Here is a 16,812-nt window from a genome sequence, read left to right on the forward strand (position 1 = left end):
AGGGCTCTCCCATTTAAGACAGAAATAAAGAGGAATTTCTTCTTTCAGAGGTTATTGATTATATCCGAGGCTAGTTAGACAGATGTTTGTTTGACAAGGGAATCAAGGATTATGAGGGCAGGCAGGAAAGTAGAGTTAAGGCCGCAATCAAATCAGCCATACACATATTGAATGGCAGAGTAGGGTTGATGGGCCAAGTGGCCTACTTCTGCTCCTATTTCTTACATTCTTATGTAGGTGATAGGTTTAATTTGGTGCAGTCACTCAATGCTGTATTCAATACTGTGCCATTATTATTCCTCAGTATTATCCGCATTACGTTCAGTATTAATCCTTGCCCATTTCATACTTTATTGCCTCCCAGTTACAGTGTGATGGATTTATCGGCATCTTTCTCACCCTCTCTCCACTTTTCATGTCTCGAGCGCCTAGACCTGCTCCTCGTTGCGCGGGTAATTCTGAGACTGCCCCCACCGCCCCCCAGCCCAAGCCCACTGGTAGTTCTATAGCTCCAAAAATAGTTTAGCTTTGTCCAGTATTTATGTTTTCCAATTAACTTCTTAGTACTTGGTGAAAAAAAAATGAGACAATAGAGGGTTTGGATTTGGGAATTGCAAGCATTATTTCAAAATTTGCAGGATGCACTAAGCTGCAGGGCGGGGAGGGGGGGGCGGGCACAAGGTGCTGGGGGGGATATAATTAATACTCAGATGGACTGAATCAAAATACAAGCTGACATTAATAAATTTGCAGAATGGATGTGTAATTGGCAAATTTATTTCAGTATAGGTAAGTGTGGTTTGATGCAATTTTGTAGGAGGAATTACGCATTGGAAAATAAGACTCTAAGGCTGCAAAATTCAGCACCAGGGTCCCGGGAACTGAAAGTGGCGGCCAAACTGCTCCCAAGCTGCCCTGGCATGGCCTGTGGGTAGTACCATGCTTCTAAGGGTGCTAGCAAACGCATGCACTGGAAGCATGCAGGGTGGGCAGATCACGACATCAATTAGCATCTAACGCAGATCTTGTTAACGCCCTCTCTTAAACACTCCCAGATGAACATGCATTCAAGTGCTCGAGGGGCACACTGCACCGCCCCCCCCCCCCAACCACCATCCCTCCCCCCACCACCCCCACCCCCTACTTCTGATTAAAGGCATCAGAATGCGACTTTCAGGTGAAGTGCATTTTACTTTCTTCTGCAGCTGCGGAAGTACTGTTCACTGTTAGTGGAGCAGCTCTCACGTGTAGTCGGAATCAGAAGGGAGTGCTGCTGGGCCTTCCCGAAGATTGAATGGATTTTGAAGCCCTCCAAGCGGAATTGCTATCACTCATGGGGGCTACAGATGCAGTCTCTGTAGGGAGATGGGGGACAGACGGCAGAGAGGGGAAACTAAGTGGGAGGAGGAACAGCAAGGAAGAAGAAGAGGACAAGGAGGCCAATGAGGAGGAGGAAATGAATGGAGGAGGCATCTTGGACAACATTACACCGGATGGGTGCTTCATCAGGCTTTGATTCCCCTGAAAATATCCCCATATCACCACGGTTCCATAATTTCCCTGTCTCTCCATCCTTCTACTACTGACCATCAGTGTCCTCTTGCCCAAAACCCTGAAATAAAATATACCATAACAAAAAACATCTATGAACAACTTTATCCAACAACTTTATTCAATAATACATACACATCTGAACTATTCACCTTTGTGCATTACCTTAGTTCCTGTCTTGCAGGTGCCTGTGCCTGTCCTGGTGCTGCTGGGCGCTGCCAACACAGTGACTGCAGCATGGCTGGTGGAAGGTTGTTGACTTTCACTGAGAGAGGCCGTTGATGGCCTTGCAGGGTGACATCTCGCAGCTTTGAATCTTGAGGGCCCAACTTTGGATAGCACCACATCAGCAGCAGTCCGGGCCGGGTGACTGAGGGGCCTCAGCAAGGGCATTTGTGGGCCAGTAATGTAGGAGCATGAATGCTGTCTTTCCGAGAGAGGTCAGCAGAGTTATACCACAAAGCCACTGGCACTCCCCCGCAGGGTGCACCACCACAATCCTAGTGATCTGCTGGAGCACAGGTGGTTGGATAACTGAGAGCCTTCATGCTCCTTTGAGCACTGGTGCCTGCAGCCATGATGGCAGCAGTCTGAACATACATGGCACCAAGCTGCATGTTAACAAGTTTGAACCACGTGATCTCAGTCTGAGCTTCCACTGCAGTACACAAACATTGGGTGGCTTCTACCTGTGCTGCGATGGAAACTGAGACATTGGCCGCTGGCTGCTGCATCACGGCAGGGTCTGCAAGTGCTGAAATGGAGCTGGTTGCCATTTGCATGCTGAAAAAGGTGGGCTCCAATCTCTGCCTGAAGCCCTGTCTCGTCCATGCTCTTTGACAGTGACAGCAGGCTTTCCAGCAGGCCAACCAATGCACCAGGCATCTCTGTTCGCATGCCCATCAGCCTTTTACTGTGGGCCGCCCCATCAAAGCCTTCATCTGAGTCCTGTGCAGCAGAACTCGGGTTCAACCTTGCGAGCTGGCACCTGCGCCATCCTTTCCCACTGGCCTTCCTGCAGCTCACCCATGCCTTGACTCACCATGTACATATCCTTCCTCTATACTGCTCTGTAAAGGCCACGCAGTACCAGTGTCTGAGCTGGTGCCTGGAATTGTCAGATGGTGCTCCTTCCTGAGATATCTACTCTTGATTGGATTGAGGCTGCACTGGCTGGCCAGGCAACGGTTCTTGGGTATCTGAAAGCAGATAAATGCAGAAGGGGAGGGCTGAGTGAGCTAAAAGGTGTTGGGTGGAGAGCATGGTCCTTGGTTACTCCATCTGCACTTCATGCTAGATTGCAGGATAAGGGTCCGATGGGATTTGAGAAGGTGCCTTAGGCAGGAATAAACCATCACCCTGGATATTCATGGTGATGCTGGTTGCAATGGCCTCAGTCAATGCTGGCCCAATAATTTGCAGCACCATCACTTCCAAGGGGCCCAGGGGATGCAGATGTGCCTAAGCCCTGTCGGTTTTCTGCTTCTCCCTCCTATTATGTGCAACCTGTCTTGAAAGAGAGAGGGAAGAGTGTCAGTGAGGGTGTTGGGTAATGAGCCTGTCATAGCTGGAAGTGTGTGAAGTTGTGAAATGTGGGGCTTCCAGGATTGATAAGTATGAGGTGAAGTGGAGCATCTAAATGTTTGGCATAAGCCATGATTGCTTACGGGTGGGGGGGGGGGGGGGGGGGGGACATGATGCATTGAACAGTGAAGTTGGTGGTGCAATGGTTAGGATAACACTTTTGAAGGGCGAGGGAGGGAGGGGTGGAGGAGGGGAGGGAGGGGTGAAGGGTGTGAGGGAGAGAGGGGGGAGGGAGAGGAAGGGCGAGGGAGGGAGGGAGGGGGGCTGGAGGAGGGGAGGGGGGCTGGAGGAGGGGAGGGAGGGGTGAAGGGTGTGAGGGAGAGAGGGGGGAGGGAGAGGAAGGGCGAGGGAGGGAGGGGTGGAGGAGGGGTGAAGGGTGTGAGGGAGAGAGGGGGGAGGGAGAGGAAGGGCGAGGGAGGGAGGGAGGGGGGCTGGAGGAGGGGAGGGAGGCTGGAGGAGGGGAGGGAGGGGTGAAGGGTGTGAGGGAGAGAGGGGGGAGGGAGAGGAAGGGCGAGGGAGGGGGGAGGGCTGGAGGGGGAGGAGGGGGCGACTGTGTCGGGAGGGATGTGGTGAGGGGGAAGCCGGTGTTGCCCTGGTAACGGCTCTGACATGTCCTGCAGTATTTTCCCGCCTCTCACTGCGGGACGAATCCTGATTGGTCAGTTTAGGGTTATCGGGACACGTGACCTTGGCGCGCGCGGTCCCGCCCGTCCTGGGCAGACGGGAACGCGCGGCGCGGTACCAGCGGGAGTGTGGACATGGCGGCGGCGATTTGTGGCCGAGCTTTCGGCTTGTTGCACGGAGCCGGACGGCAGGTGAATGAGCGGAGAGCGGGGCCCGGATCCCGGATCCTGGATCCGGCCGGAAACAGGGAGGGAGCGATAGCGGGAGAGAGACCGTGTCACAGGCCTCATTGTCTCCGGGGGGTCGGGGGAGGTCAGACTCTCCTCAGTCCGAGGGTCAGCCGCTCCGCCCGAGGGTCAGCGCCGAGATTCACATGTAGGCCAGACCCACAAGACAGCAGATTCCCCACCCTACAGGGCATTGGTGAACCAGATGGGTTTTTTTGTTTCATGGGCACCATTCCTGAGGCTGGCTGTATAATCCAGACCTGGTAATTGATTTAAATTCTTATCAGCTACCATGGTGGGATTTGATCCCATGTTCCAGGCATTAGCCCGGGCCTCTGGGTTAATTGTCCAGCGACATTAACACTGTCTCCCTCAATTTTCTGCTCTTACCGCTTTGCTGTTTGTGCTGCTGAAGTTGGCTGCTGCATTTCCCACATGACCACAGTACTGGCACTTTAAAAAGAATTTCATTGGCTCTAAAGGGAGATTGTGAAAGGTACTATCAAAATCTTTCTCTGCTTTTGGACTCTTGGCACCTAAAATTCTTATCCTTATCTTCTACTCCCTCCTTGTCTTTGACCCTCCCTATCTCTGAGAGTTTCTGGCGGTCCGTGTCACTGTGAGCACTGCCCTCTCCAGCAGAGACCTATTTATCATCCTCTGCTTTCTCCCCTTTACCATTACACACTCCTTAAGCCCTCCACCTTACCATATCCCTCCTGCCACACGTCTTCTCAAGTTTTGAGACTCTCCTTCACTTGTGCTTTTTAATTCCTCCTTTCTTTTTAATTTTCCTCCTCCTTTGCTCAGGGCTCAGTCAGTTTCTATCTCCTGCGAAACTCTAAGCTGCCATCCAGCGAGTGCTGTAGGAATGGAAGTTAAAAATGTGTATGATTGCATTTTCATCGTGTATGATCTAAATTAGCAGCAATTCTTTCATGTCACAATTCTGTTGCATTCTGTCAAAAGTGGAACTAAAATTTGCCAGATGCTGGTGCCTATTCTATGATTCCTCTAGCTTGCCAGTGAGTTTATTTTGAATGGATGCCTTTTCCATGGGTGAAGTTTATCCCTTTAATTGCTGTTTCCTGTCATATGACAACTTTGCACACAAATTCACTCTTTTACAATCATACAGCGCAGAAGAAGGCCATTCAGACCATCTTGCCTATGCTGTCCTTTTAAAAGAACTATCCAGTTAGTTCCTCTCCCTCAATCCTTTCCCCACAGCTCTTCAAATTTTTCCTGGATATATCTGATTTGAAGATTGCTTCCATGTGAAAATGAGAAAATATTCTGCAGATCAGATTAATGTATCCTTCCAATTGTGTGGAATTGATTTGAAAAGTCTTAATCAAACTTCAAATGAATGTGGTTCCATAGCACAAAACTTTACCTCATTTGCTACAAATCAATCTTACTCAACAATGGGATGAGAGAAACTTTTTATTAAAAAGACACTGGTGCAGTAGCAAATGCTCTTGTATGTCTGTGGTAGGGTAGAGGGGGTTTTACTTGCACCTATTCTTCAACAGCGCCTTCTAACCTCAAGATCTCTACCACATAGGAGGAGAAGGCAGAAGACGCAACTTACCACCTGCAAGTTCCCCTCCAAGCCACTCACCATTCTGACTTGGAAATTTATTGCTGTTCTTTCACTGTCGCTGGGTCAGAATCCTGGAGCTCCCTCCCTAACAGCACTATGGGTGCACCTAGACCACATGGACTGCAGCGGTTCAAGAAGGCAGCTCACCACCACCTTCTCAAGGGCAATTAGGGATTGGTAACAAATGCTGGCATTGCCAGCAAAGCCCAGATCCTGTGAATGTATAAAACAAACCATGCTATGCTGGCGTAGAGGAACTTGAATTGGGAAGTGTACTGGACCCAGCGCTAGCTTTCCTCAAGTGCTGAAGAACATTGAGGGAGCCTGTGTATTTGAGGAGGTGGAGCGAGTATATATAGAAGTAGTTTGCAAGGTGTTTACTCAATGATGCTTCGTATCATTCTAGCATGTGCGATGCTAGTGGGATATAACTTTCCTTTTAATAAACGCTCGTATTTTCCCTTTTGCAGCTGTTGTCATGGATTCCAGGAGGGAATGTCGGACCTGTTCGAAATTACTACGTGGACTGGCGAATGCTGCGGGATGTGAAAAGGAGGAAAATGGCCTTTGAGTACGCGGATGAGAGGCGGCGACTTAACGCAATACGGAAAAATACCATCTTGCCGAAGGAGCTGCAGGTATGTGCAGCTGAAGCAGGTGGTGGGTGCTGAATATTGAGAGTTATGTTCTGCTCTTAGGACTAAGACCCCTTTTGCCAGGGACTGGGAGTTTATTTACTGTGTGCTCGAGGCCAGAAACTGTTGGAGTGGTAAACGCTACAATGCCAATAGTACTTAAGATTAAGGTGAGACCAAAAGGTGACATTGTATCATCTTAACTCTCACAATGCCACATTGGAGTGGCGTTAAGTGGTTATTACTTAAACAGTGGGTTAATCTTGTGATGTAGGATGCAAGGCTGTCTTTTAATGCCCATTCCTAATTGTTCTGAGAAGTTAATGGTGGATGTTCTCCTTTAATTGCTGCATTCCTTATGCCAATGCTACTTCAACAGCAGTGTTAGGTAGGGAGTTCCAGGATTCTGACACATTGACGATGGATGGAAAGTGATATATGTTCAGAGTAGGATGAGGTGTGACTTGCAGGGTAATGTTCCCAAGACTTTGCTGCTTTCTGTATTTATCAGGGTTGGGAGGTGCTGTTGATGGAAGCCTCAGGATTCATGTGGACATAATGCGTTTGCTTGAACCATGAAAGCACCAAGCAGTTCAGCATAGGTGTACTTTTTCTAAATTTGGATTGTTTCTTGAGCTGTATACCATCAGGAGCTAATACTGCTGGTTTCAGGGTTATGTGCGTGGATACCAGCAGTTTGGGATAATGCACTAAGTGCACCGGCAATTGTTAAAGCAATATTGACTTAAGTGGGATTTCTTTCTCTGACTGCATTTTTCAATCATCTGAGTTCCGACACGTGCAGAAACGCTTCGTTGCACTTGAACCTCTGAACCAGATCACCAAGATACTCTGAGAGTATTGGGGGGGACATGCCCTTCTTACATTGCCTGTTGGAACATTAGAAACTACCCGTCCATCTGAAACCTAGCCATGACAGGCAGCCATTGCTTGGCGTAAGTTCACAGCCTCGTACCCGTGCCCCATGTAGCACCTTCCACCAGCTCTCGTTATCACATGGACGGATAGTGGGCGTTGCAAGCAGGAGGCTCTGGCTGAGAGCAACTCACTTGGCACAAACCCAGGGACTGAAGCTAGTTTGGTGGCTCATACCTCTCATCATTTACCCACTACAATAACTGCTCCTCCTGCATTCACAGTTGGCATTCAGGAAAGTACCTAAATGGTGCCAGAAGAGGTCAGTATATACCAAAAAAGTTGCATGTTAATTAAGTTTTTTAACTCTTGCATCAAATCTAAAGTAAAATTTGAATGTAGATAGAATGTAGAACTATACTCGGGTGGGCTTCAATTCTAGTGAACGCACATGTTGAAGAAAGGAAAAGATATCAGGCAGAGGTTCCAGTTTATGTGCCAAAGTGGTTGAAATTCAAGGAGCTTCAGGCTAGCTTACAGGAGCTGGCGATAGTGCTTCGGGCTAGTCTGCAGGAGCTGGCGATAGTGCTTCAGGCTAGTCTAGAGGAGCTGGCGATAGTGCTACGGGCTAGTCTACAGGAGCTGGCGATAGTGCTACGGGCTAGGCTGCAGGAACAGGCGATAGTGCTTCGGGCTAGTCTACAGGAGCTAGCGATAGTGCTTCGGGCTAGTCTGCAGGAGCTGGCGATAGTGCTTCGGGCTAGTCTACAGGAGCTGGCGATAGTGCTTCGGGCTAGTCTGCGGGAGCTGGCGATAGTGCTTCGGGCTAGTCTGCAGGAGCTGGCGATAGTGCTTCGGGCTGGTCTGCGGGAGCTGGCGATAGTGCTTCGGGCTAAGTCTACAGGAGCTGGCGATAGTGCTTCGGGCTAGTCTACAGGAGCTGGCGATAGTGCTTCGGGCTAGTCTGCAGGAGCTGGCGATAGTGCTTCAGGCTAGTCTGCAGGAGCTGGCGATAGTGCTTCGGGCTAGTCTGCAGGAGCTGGCGATAGTGCTTCGGGCTAGTCTACAGGAGCTGGCGATAGTGCTTCGGGCTAGTCTGCAGGAGCTGGCGATAGTGCTTCAGGCTAGTCTGCAGGAGCTGGCGATAGTGCTTCGGGCTAGTCTGCGGGAGCTGGCGATAGTGCTTCGGGCTAGTCTGCAGGAGCTGGCGATAGTGCTTCGGGCTAGTCTGCAGGAGCTGGCGATAGTGCTTCGGGCTAGTATGCAGGAGCTGGCGATAGTGCTTCGGGCTAGTCTGCAGGAGCTGGCGATAGTGCTTCGGGCTGGTCTGCGGGAGCTGGCGATAGTGCTTCGGGCTAGTCTGCAGGAGCTGGCGATAGTGCTTCGGGCTAGTCTGCAGGAGCTGGCGATAGTGCTTTGTGTTAAGTCTACAGGAGCTGGCGATAGTGCTTCGGGCTAAGTCTACAGGAGCTGGCGATAGTGCTTCGGGCTAGTCTACAGGAGCTGGCGATAGTGCTTCGGGCTAGTCTACAGGAGCTGGCGATAGTGCTTCGGGCTAGTCTGCAGGAGCTGGCGATAGTGCTTCGGGCTAGTCTGCGGGAGCTGGCGATAGTGCTTCAGGCTAGTCTACAGGAGCTGGCGATAGTGCTTCGGGCTAGTCTGCGGGAGCTGGCGATAGTGCTTCAGGCTAGTCTACAGGAGCTGGCGATAGTGCTTCGGGCTAGTCTGCAGGAGCTGGCGATAGTGCTTCGGGCTAGTCTGCAGGAGCTGGCGATAGTGCTTCGGGCTAGTCTGCAGGAGCTGGCGATAGTGCTTCAGGCTAAGTCTACGGGAGCTGGCGATAGTGCTTCAGGCTAGTCTACAGGAGCTGGCGATAGTGCTTTGGGCTAGTCTGCAGGAGCTGGCGATAGTGCTTCGGGCTAGTCTGCAGGAGCTGGCGATAGTGCTTCAGGCTAGTCTGCAGGAGCTGGCGATAGTGCTTCGGGCTAGTCTGCAGGAGCTGGCGATAGTGCTTCGGGCTAGTCTGCAGGAGCTGGCGATAGTGCTTCGGGCTAGTCTGCAGGAGCTGGCGATAGTGCTTCGGGCTAGTCTGCAGGAGCTGGCGATAGTGCTTCGGGCTAGTCTGCAGGAGCTGGCGATAGTGCTTCGGGCTAGTCTGCAGGAGCTGGCGATAGTGCTTCGGGCTAGTCTGCAGGAGCTGGCGATAGTGCTTCGGGCTAGTCTGCGGGAGCTGGCGATAGTGCTTCGGGCTAGTCTGCAGGAGCTGGCGATAGTGCTTCGGGCTAGTCTGCGGGAGCTGGCGATAGTGCTTCGGGCTAGTCTGCGGGAGCTGGCGATAGTGCTTTGGGCTAGTCTGCAGGAGCTGGCGATAGTGCTTCAGGCTAGTCTGCAGGAGCTGGCGATAGTGCTTCGGGCTAGTCTGCAGGAGCTGGCGATAGTGCTTTGGGCTAGTCTGCAGGAGCTGGCGATAGTGCTTCGGGCTAGTCTGCAGGAGCAGGCGATAGTGCTTCGGGCTAGTCTGCAGGAGCTGGCGATAGTGCTACGGGCTAGTCTGCAGGAGCTGGCGATAGTGCTTCGGGCTAGTCTGCAGGAGCTGGCGATAGTGCTTCGGGCTAGTCTGCGGGAGCTGGCGATAGTGCTTCGGGCTAGTCTGCAGGAGCTGGCGATAGTGCTTCGGGCTAGGCTGCAGGAGCAGGCGATAGTGCTTCGGGCTAGTCTGCAGGAGCAGGCGATAGTGCTTCAGGCTAACTCTACAGGAGCTGGCGATTGTGCTATTGGCTAGTCTGCAAGAGCTGGAGCACAGGTGGACTGATGCGAAGGGTCATTTGCAGCAGAATTTTCTCTAGTCCAGGCAAAGAGCTGAATTGTAAATTTGAGGCCTTGGATAGAAAAGGTGAAATATCATTGTAAAATATTCCTTGAAAGATAGTTGAACTAATGAAAACTCTTTCCTCTGATTGGGGAGCCCGGAACAAGGCGACATAACTTCAAAATTAGAGCCAGGCCATTCAAGGGTAAAGTCAGGGGGCACCTCCTTATGGATTCAAACCCCTCTACAGACTTAAGGAGATGGAATTTCTGATGTTGTGGGGGGGAGGTGGCTCTTGCAGTCAGCCACTGTAATCTCTGTAGAAACTTTCGAAAATTGTTAGTTTAATCATGGTTACCTGTGGATCTGTCATGGATATGACAGCAGGTGTGTGGCAGAAGCCCCTTATGGAAATCTGTTTCCGTGCTATAGAGAGGGGCTAATGGAGTTCACTGAGTGACCTGGCTAACATTCCCCTTCCAAGCAGCACAACTATAAACATGTTAACTGGTCATTTATCTAATTTGTTAATTGTGGGACCTTGAGGTTTCAAATTGGCTGCCTTGTAATCCACCCCTTGTGAAAGTATTTCTGGATGTTCTGGGATGATATAAAACCCGGAAGTATTGTGAACTGTGAGGAGGATAGTGACAGATTTCATTAGGGCATAGACAGGCTGATGGAATGGGTGGACACGTGGCTGAGGAAATTTAACACAGAGAAATGTGAAGTGATTCATTTTGGTCAGAAGAACAAGGAGAAGCAATATAAAATCAAGGGTACAACTCTAAAGGGGATGCAGGAACAGAGGGACCTGGGGGTATATGTGCACAAATCATTGAAGGTGACAAGGCAGGTTGAGAAAGCAGTTAAAGGCATTATAAATTGAGGCATAAAAAAGAAAGCAAGTTATGATAAAGTTGTAGAAAACACTGGCTCTGCCTCATCTGGAGTATTGCCTCCAATTCTGGGTGTCACAATTTAGGAAGGATGTGAAGGCACTGGAGAGAAAAGATTCAGAAGAATGGTTCCAGGGATGCGGGTCTTCAGTTACATGGATAGATTGGAGAAGCTGGGACTGTTCTCCTTGGAGAAGAGTTGGCTGAGAGGAAATTTGATAGAGGTGTTCAAAATCATGATGGGCCTGGACAAAGTAGATAGGGAGAAACTGTTTACGATGGCTATGGGGTCAAGAAGTAGAGGACACAAATTTAATGTGAATGGTGAAAGAGCCAGCAGCGACATGAGAATGCAGTGAGTGATCAGAACCTGGAATGCACTGCCTGGGAGGGAGTTGAAGGCAGATTCAGTTATGGCTTTATTATGACACAGCCGATGGCAAAGGCTGAGTTGTTCAAATCCCAAAGGGAAACTTGAAACAACTATCATAATCCATTTTTGCAGTTTGTATGTTTCAAGATGCAGGCTTTGAATTCAGTAGTAATAATACCACCAAGCCTCGAGGGTTTTTATAAAACAAAATTAAACATTTATTAATACAAGAAAGATTGTAAACACATACATGCATCTGCAAAATTACTACTATCATAACTACAAAAGTCCCCTAATTGATCTGACTTTCAGTTAGATGCCTGGTAAGGTAACAGTAAATCTCATAGATTTAAAGACACCTGGCAAAGCACAACCTGGACAGTCAAAAACACTTTCAAAATGTGTTTCTTTCAGCTCTGGGTCCTTGCAGGCAGCAGCTTGAGGCTTTTCATACTTGTTGGATCTTAAAAGGCCTCTGCCTTACCCACAACCTCCTTTCTCCTTTATACATATCACCTTTTTCATTGTATCATTAGGCTTTAATTTTACCTCTTCTAACAATAACATCCTTTCATTCCACCAATTTTATTAGTAGGCTGAAAAAAAACGCATTGCTTGGCGTCTTCTAGCTAGGTGCAAGATTTCACCCATTCTTCCGAATGTTTTATTTAAAAATGCTAATTGCCCCCTTGACACCTGTGTTTCTAACCTTCCCCATGTTTATCTAATTACTATTTCAAACCTTCTTTCTATCCATCGAAGCCTCTAGACCAGCTGGCTTTGATCCAGTTGAGGTGTTTCTCACGTGTCGGTGCAGACTCGATGGGCCGAAGGGCCTCTTCTGCACTGTGTGATTCTGAGAGACGTACGCACAAACTCTATTTTAAAAAATAATTTCCAATAACTTTATAGACAATATCTCTTCATGACATCCCCCTCCTTATCGACAAATGAACCGCCATAATTTTAAAAGATGGCTTCATTTTTAATAACCCATCTTGCATTATCTCCTATACTTATTACACAATTACACTAACAGATGCATGCATTAACATAATATATATACAAATCCTTGGCATCAGCAGAAATCATTCAAGTTCAGTGTCCAGGTTTTAAGATGTCCAACTTTCCCTTTAAGCTTCAAACTCTTGATAATGCACCTGCGAACAGATTCTCTCTACCAGCAACATGTATAATCTGTAGATTAAATGGTTGCAGTAATAAATGCTCTATCTGAATAGCCTTGCACTTCTGTCTTGAAATTTGTCTAGAAATTTTAAAGGATTTTGGTATGTATAAACATTTGTTTCTGACGAATTGTTTGCCACATTGATTTCAAAATGCTGCAATGCTAACACCAAACCCAATGTCTCCTTTTCGATCGTTGAATATCTTCTCTGTTGTGCATTCAACCTCTGTGAAAAATACCCCATCGGTTTTTCAATTCCAGTGTTGTCAACTTGTAACAGTACGGCCCCAATACCTATATTACTTGCGTCAACGGCCAACTTGAATTGCTTGGCATAATTAGATACTGCCAGAACTGGTGTCATAGTTAATACAGTTTTCAAACTATCGAATGACTTCTGACACTCCAGTATCCATTGAAACAACTTCTTGTTTTTTAATAGTTTAATAGTCAGTGGAGCAACCACTTGGCTAAAATTTGGTACAAATTTCCGGTAAAACCCACTCATGCCCAGAAATCTCAAATCTTCTCGTTTTGTTGTAGGCACTGGGAAATCCACGATAGCCTTGACTTTCACATCTCTTGGAGCTGCCTTACCATGTCCAATGGTATGGCCTAGATACGTAACTAACGCTTTTGCAAATTCACTTTTAGCCAAGTTCATCACCAAATTAGCTTCTCGTAATCGAGTAAATAATTCTTACAGAGGCTGTAAATGCTTATCCCACGTCTGACTGAAAACTATTAAGTCATCAACATAAACAGCACAATTGCTTAGACCTGCAATTACTTTGTTTGTCAGTCTTTGAAATGTCGCAGGTACATTCTTCAAAGCAAATGGCATGACTTTAAACTGAAATAGTCCATTTGGCATCACAAAAACTGATATCTCCTTTGCTCTCTCCGATAACTGTACTTGCTAATATCTTTTTAGCAAGTCAATTTTGATTGTCCCACTTTCTCAATACAATTGTGGTATAGGATATGAATCTGTTTTTGTCACCACATTCACCTTTCGATAGTCCACACACAGTCTTTGTGTTCCATCCAGTTTCGGTACCAGCACAATAGGTGTACTCCAGTTACTGCTACTAGACTCAATGATATCATTTTGAAGCATGAAGTCAATTTCTTTCTGTATTTGTGATAACTTTGCTGGATTTAACCTATAAGGATGTTGCCTTATACCTGAAAAGAAAGTTTGCAGAGTTGCAGGGCAGGGGCTGGGGGACTAGCTGAGTTGCTCTTGCAGAGACCCAGCAAAGAAACAACAGGCCAAAATGGCCTTCTGTACTGTAACTGTTCTATGATGAGGTGGTTGATCTTGATCAATCTCTCTGTGCATGTTTGGCTATTGAAACAATCCTTATGCTTTCAAATAAAATAGAAAGTTACTACTTCATAGCAGAAAAACTGCTTTCTACACCTGTTAGTGTCTTCAACAGCAACTTGCATAGCAGCCTTATTGTAATAAACAATCCCAAGGCATTTTCACAGGAAAGCTATCGTATAAAAAAACTGACACACAAGGAGACACTAGGATAGGTGACCAAAAGCTTGGTCGAAGAGGTAGGTTTTAAGGAGTGTCAACGGAGGAGGAAGAGGAGAGATTAAGGGAGGGAATTCCAGAACATATGGCTGCCAATGGCACAAAGGAAATTAGAGATATAGATGAGGCCAGAATTGGAGGAGTGCAGAGATCTCAGGGAGAGGAGTGGGTGATCGTAGGGATAGAGGAAGATATAGAGATAGGGAGTGAAGAGGTCATGGGGAGGATTTGAACATAAGCATTGCAAACTGAATATAGGCCTGTGAACTGGTCTTATTTCAAATTGCAGTAAGTGACCAGTGCTGTATCTTTTACTCACTGCAATATTGTATTCCTACAGGAAGTTGCCGACCAGGAGATCGCTAACCTGCCGAGAGACAGTTGCCCGGTTCGGATCCGCAATCGCTGTGTCCTCACCTCTCGGCCACGGGGTGTCAAACGCAGGTGGCGTCTCAGCCGGATTGTGTTCCGCCACCTTGCCGACCACAACCAGATGTCTGGGATCCAGCGTGCCATGTGGTAGCACCACTCCTGTTTGTGGGAGGGTGGCACAAACAACTCCCACTATGGGACTAGTATGAAGAGCATTTGTAACAATTACTGGATCACAGAACTTCCTTTCCCGAGATGGGTGGAGCAGGGGGTGGGTGGTGTTGCTAATGCATTACTCCTACATTACTACAGTAACTACACTTCAGAAGTGTTTTATTAACTGTAGAGTGCTTTGAGATATCCTAAAGTTGTGAAAGGGACTATATAAATGCAAGATTTGCTGGAATGAGGGAGATGCTTACCCCTCTGTTATTCTGCCTAACCTCCCTTCTCCTAAGAAATTGACCAGGGTGCAGTTCCATGGGCATGGGCAGTACCACCTTACCTAAGTGGCTGATCTCTGTTTGAGCCTGGGCAGAGAGTACTGGCAAAGGGAGCTAGCACCAGGCACGGTGTGATGGACCGACTAGCCTCCTGTGTGAAACAACAGCATTGGGAAGCAATTTCACTGAGGGGCATCACAGTTGCGCCCGTACCCAAGCCAGTTGTCCTGATGCTTCACTCCAGCTGTGCCCATGCTGCAAACAAACACTTGTAACCGAATTAAAAACAGGAAATTCTGGGAATATCCTGCTGCTGACTATTTCCAGCATTTTCTCGTTTTATTTCAGATTTCCACAACTGAATGTTTGGTGAGCGTTTCTTTTATTTTTAATTTCCTCATTTTCGAAGAAGACCTGCTCTTTAAAGAGGCACCAGAAGTCTATTCTTGCTAGAATAAGATGTGTTTTAAGTGTATCAATATTTATGATGAGCGGCTGTAATGAGATTACAAGGAGCTGTATTATTTAAATGACCTAAGGGTAATTTGCAGTCTGCTGTATAGCATCCAACATTAAAATCCACAAAACTGAGTTAAAGGGACATTATTTTCATGGCAACCTATTTGTTGGGGTTGGGGAGTGATGAGCAGTAAGTCTGTTTTTGTTAACCATGACATCATGTGCATTTGATTCAATATATTTGAATGTAGTCCACATCATGTTTGGTAAATAATATTTTGTTTGTACAAGAGCACTTCCAACCTTAATCAAAATCAATGTGGTGCCACTTAGCAGTCTCCCTTGAATATCCTGGGGTGGGGTGGGGGCTGGTGTGTGGGGTGCACTATACTCAGTCATGCCTCTCGGCTGCACAGTGAAACTTATGGCAGGGATAGTTGCCACATTTAAATCGCAAATATTTGCTCTTTGCCTTTGTACAAAGGTTAGTTTTCTGTAATGCTCTGAAGAACACATGGTAATGATGTGACTTTTAAACTACTTGTCTCACTTGAACTTAATAAAGCTCATTCCAAGGATTCTGCTAATCAGCTAGCTTTCTTTGTTTAACGATTACCATCTTTGTTCAGTCACACTAGACAAATAAAAATCTATTCTCTTGTCCCTTTCCCTCTTGCAGCTTTTATGGAGGACAGGAGACAAGTGTTGCTCTATATCTCTTGATTGTTGGTTGTACCTATTGGTCTTGATCAAAGGGCAGTAAGACAGTGTTACTTTTTCCTTGATGGCTGTCTTGAGACCCTTTCAGACTTTGTAAGCCATTTGCGGTGCAGAATTTTGCCTCCTTTACATTGATAGTTAGAGATGAGCGAAAGTATTTTATTAATTTTATTATTTTACTTAGACCTGTTCCTTTTAGTATCTTAAACTTTGACCAAATCACCCCTTAACCTTTTAAGTTTCAGGGAGTACAACTTGAGTTTGTGGAATCTGTCCTGTATAGGGCAACAAAATGTGCAATTTTCCAAACTAAAGGAATGGTTCCTGAATCAAGAAACCTTTGGAAGATTATAGTTAGAGCATCTGCAACATTCTCCCCCATTTCCTTTAAAACCCTGGGATGGAAACCATCTGGTCCTGGGGATTTGTTACTCTTTGGTGCCATTATTTTCTTTATCACTGTTATTTTGTTTATGTTAATTTTATTGAGTCTCCATCCCTGATTCAATACTGGTTTCCTTGGGATGTCTGGCGTGCTGACCTTTTCCTCGACTATAAATATGATAGTGTGTCTGTGTCTGCCATTTCCCTATTGTCATTGACAAGTTTGTTGACGATACAAAGATAGGTGGGAAAGCAAGTAAGTGAGGAAGATACAAAGAGCCTGCAAAGGGATGTAGATAGTGAGTAGGCAAATATTTGACAGATGGGGTATAATGTGGGAAAATATGAGGTTATCCACTGGCAGGAAGAATAGAAAAGCAGAATATTTAAATGGAGCAAGATTACAGAATGCCAAGGGATCTGGTTGTCCTTGTTCATGAATCACAAAAAGTTAGTATGTAGATACAGCAAGTAATTAGGAAGGCAAATTGAATGTTGGCCTTTATTGGAAG

The 16,812-nt window shown here is 47.0% G+C and overlaps 1 protein-coding gene across 1 annotated transcript; it reads left to right on the plus strand.

Moving 5' to 3' along the window:
• Nucleotides 1-3,822: 3,822 nt before the first annotated feature.
• mrps14 (mitochondrial ribosomal protein S14) lies at nucleotides 3,823-15,774 on the plus strand. The gene is made up of 3 exons (XM_078561495.1): nucleotides 3,823-3,950; nucleotides 6,063-6,230; nucleotides 14,263-15,774. The coding sequence occupies exons 1-3, from the start codon at nucleotides 3,894-3,896 to the stop codon at nucleotides 14,443-14,445; spliced, it is 408 nt and encodes a 135-aa protein (XP_078417621.1). The 5' UTR covers nucleotides 3,823-3,893; the 3' UTR covers nucleotides 14,446-15,774.
• Nucleotides 15,775-16,812: the final 1,038 nt, after the last annotated feature.

The sequence above is a fragment of the Cetorhinus maximus genome, chromosome 17 (assembly GCF_964194155.1).
Source record: "Cetorhinus maximus chromosome 17, sCetMax3.hap1.1, whole genome shotgun sequence".
Lineage (NCBI taxonomy): Eukaryota > Metazoa > Chordata > Chondrichthyes > Lamniformes > Cetorhinidae > Cetorhinus > Cetorhinus maximus.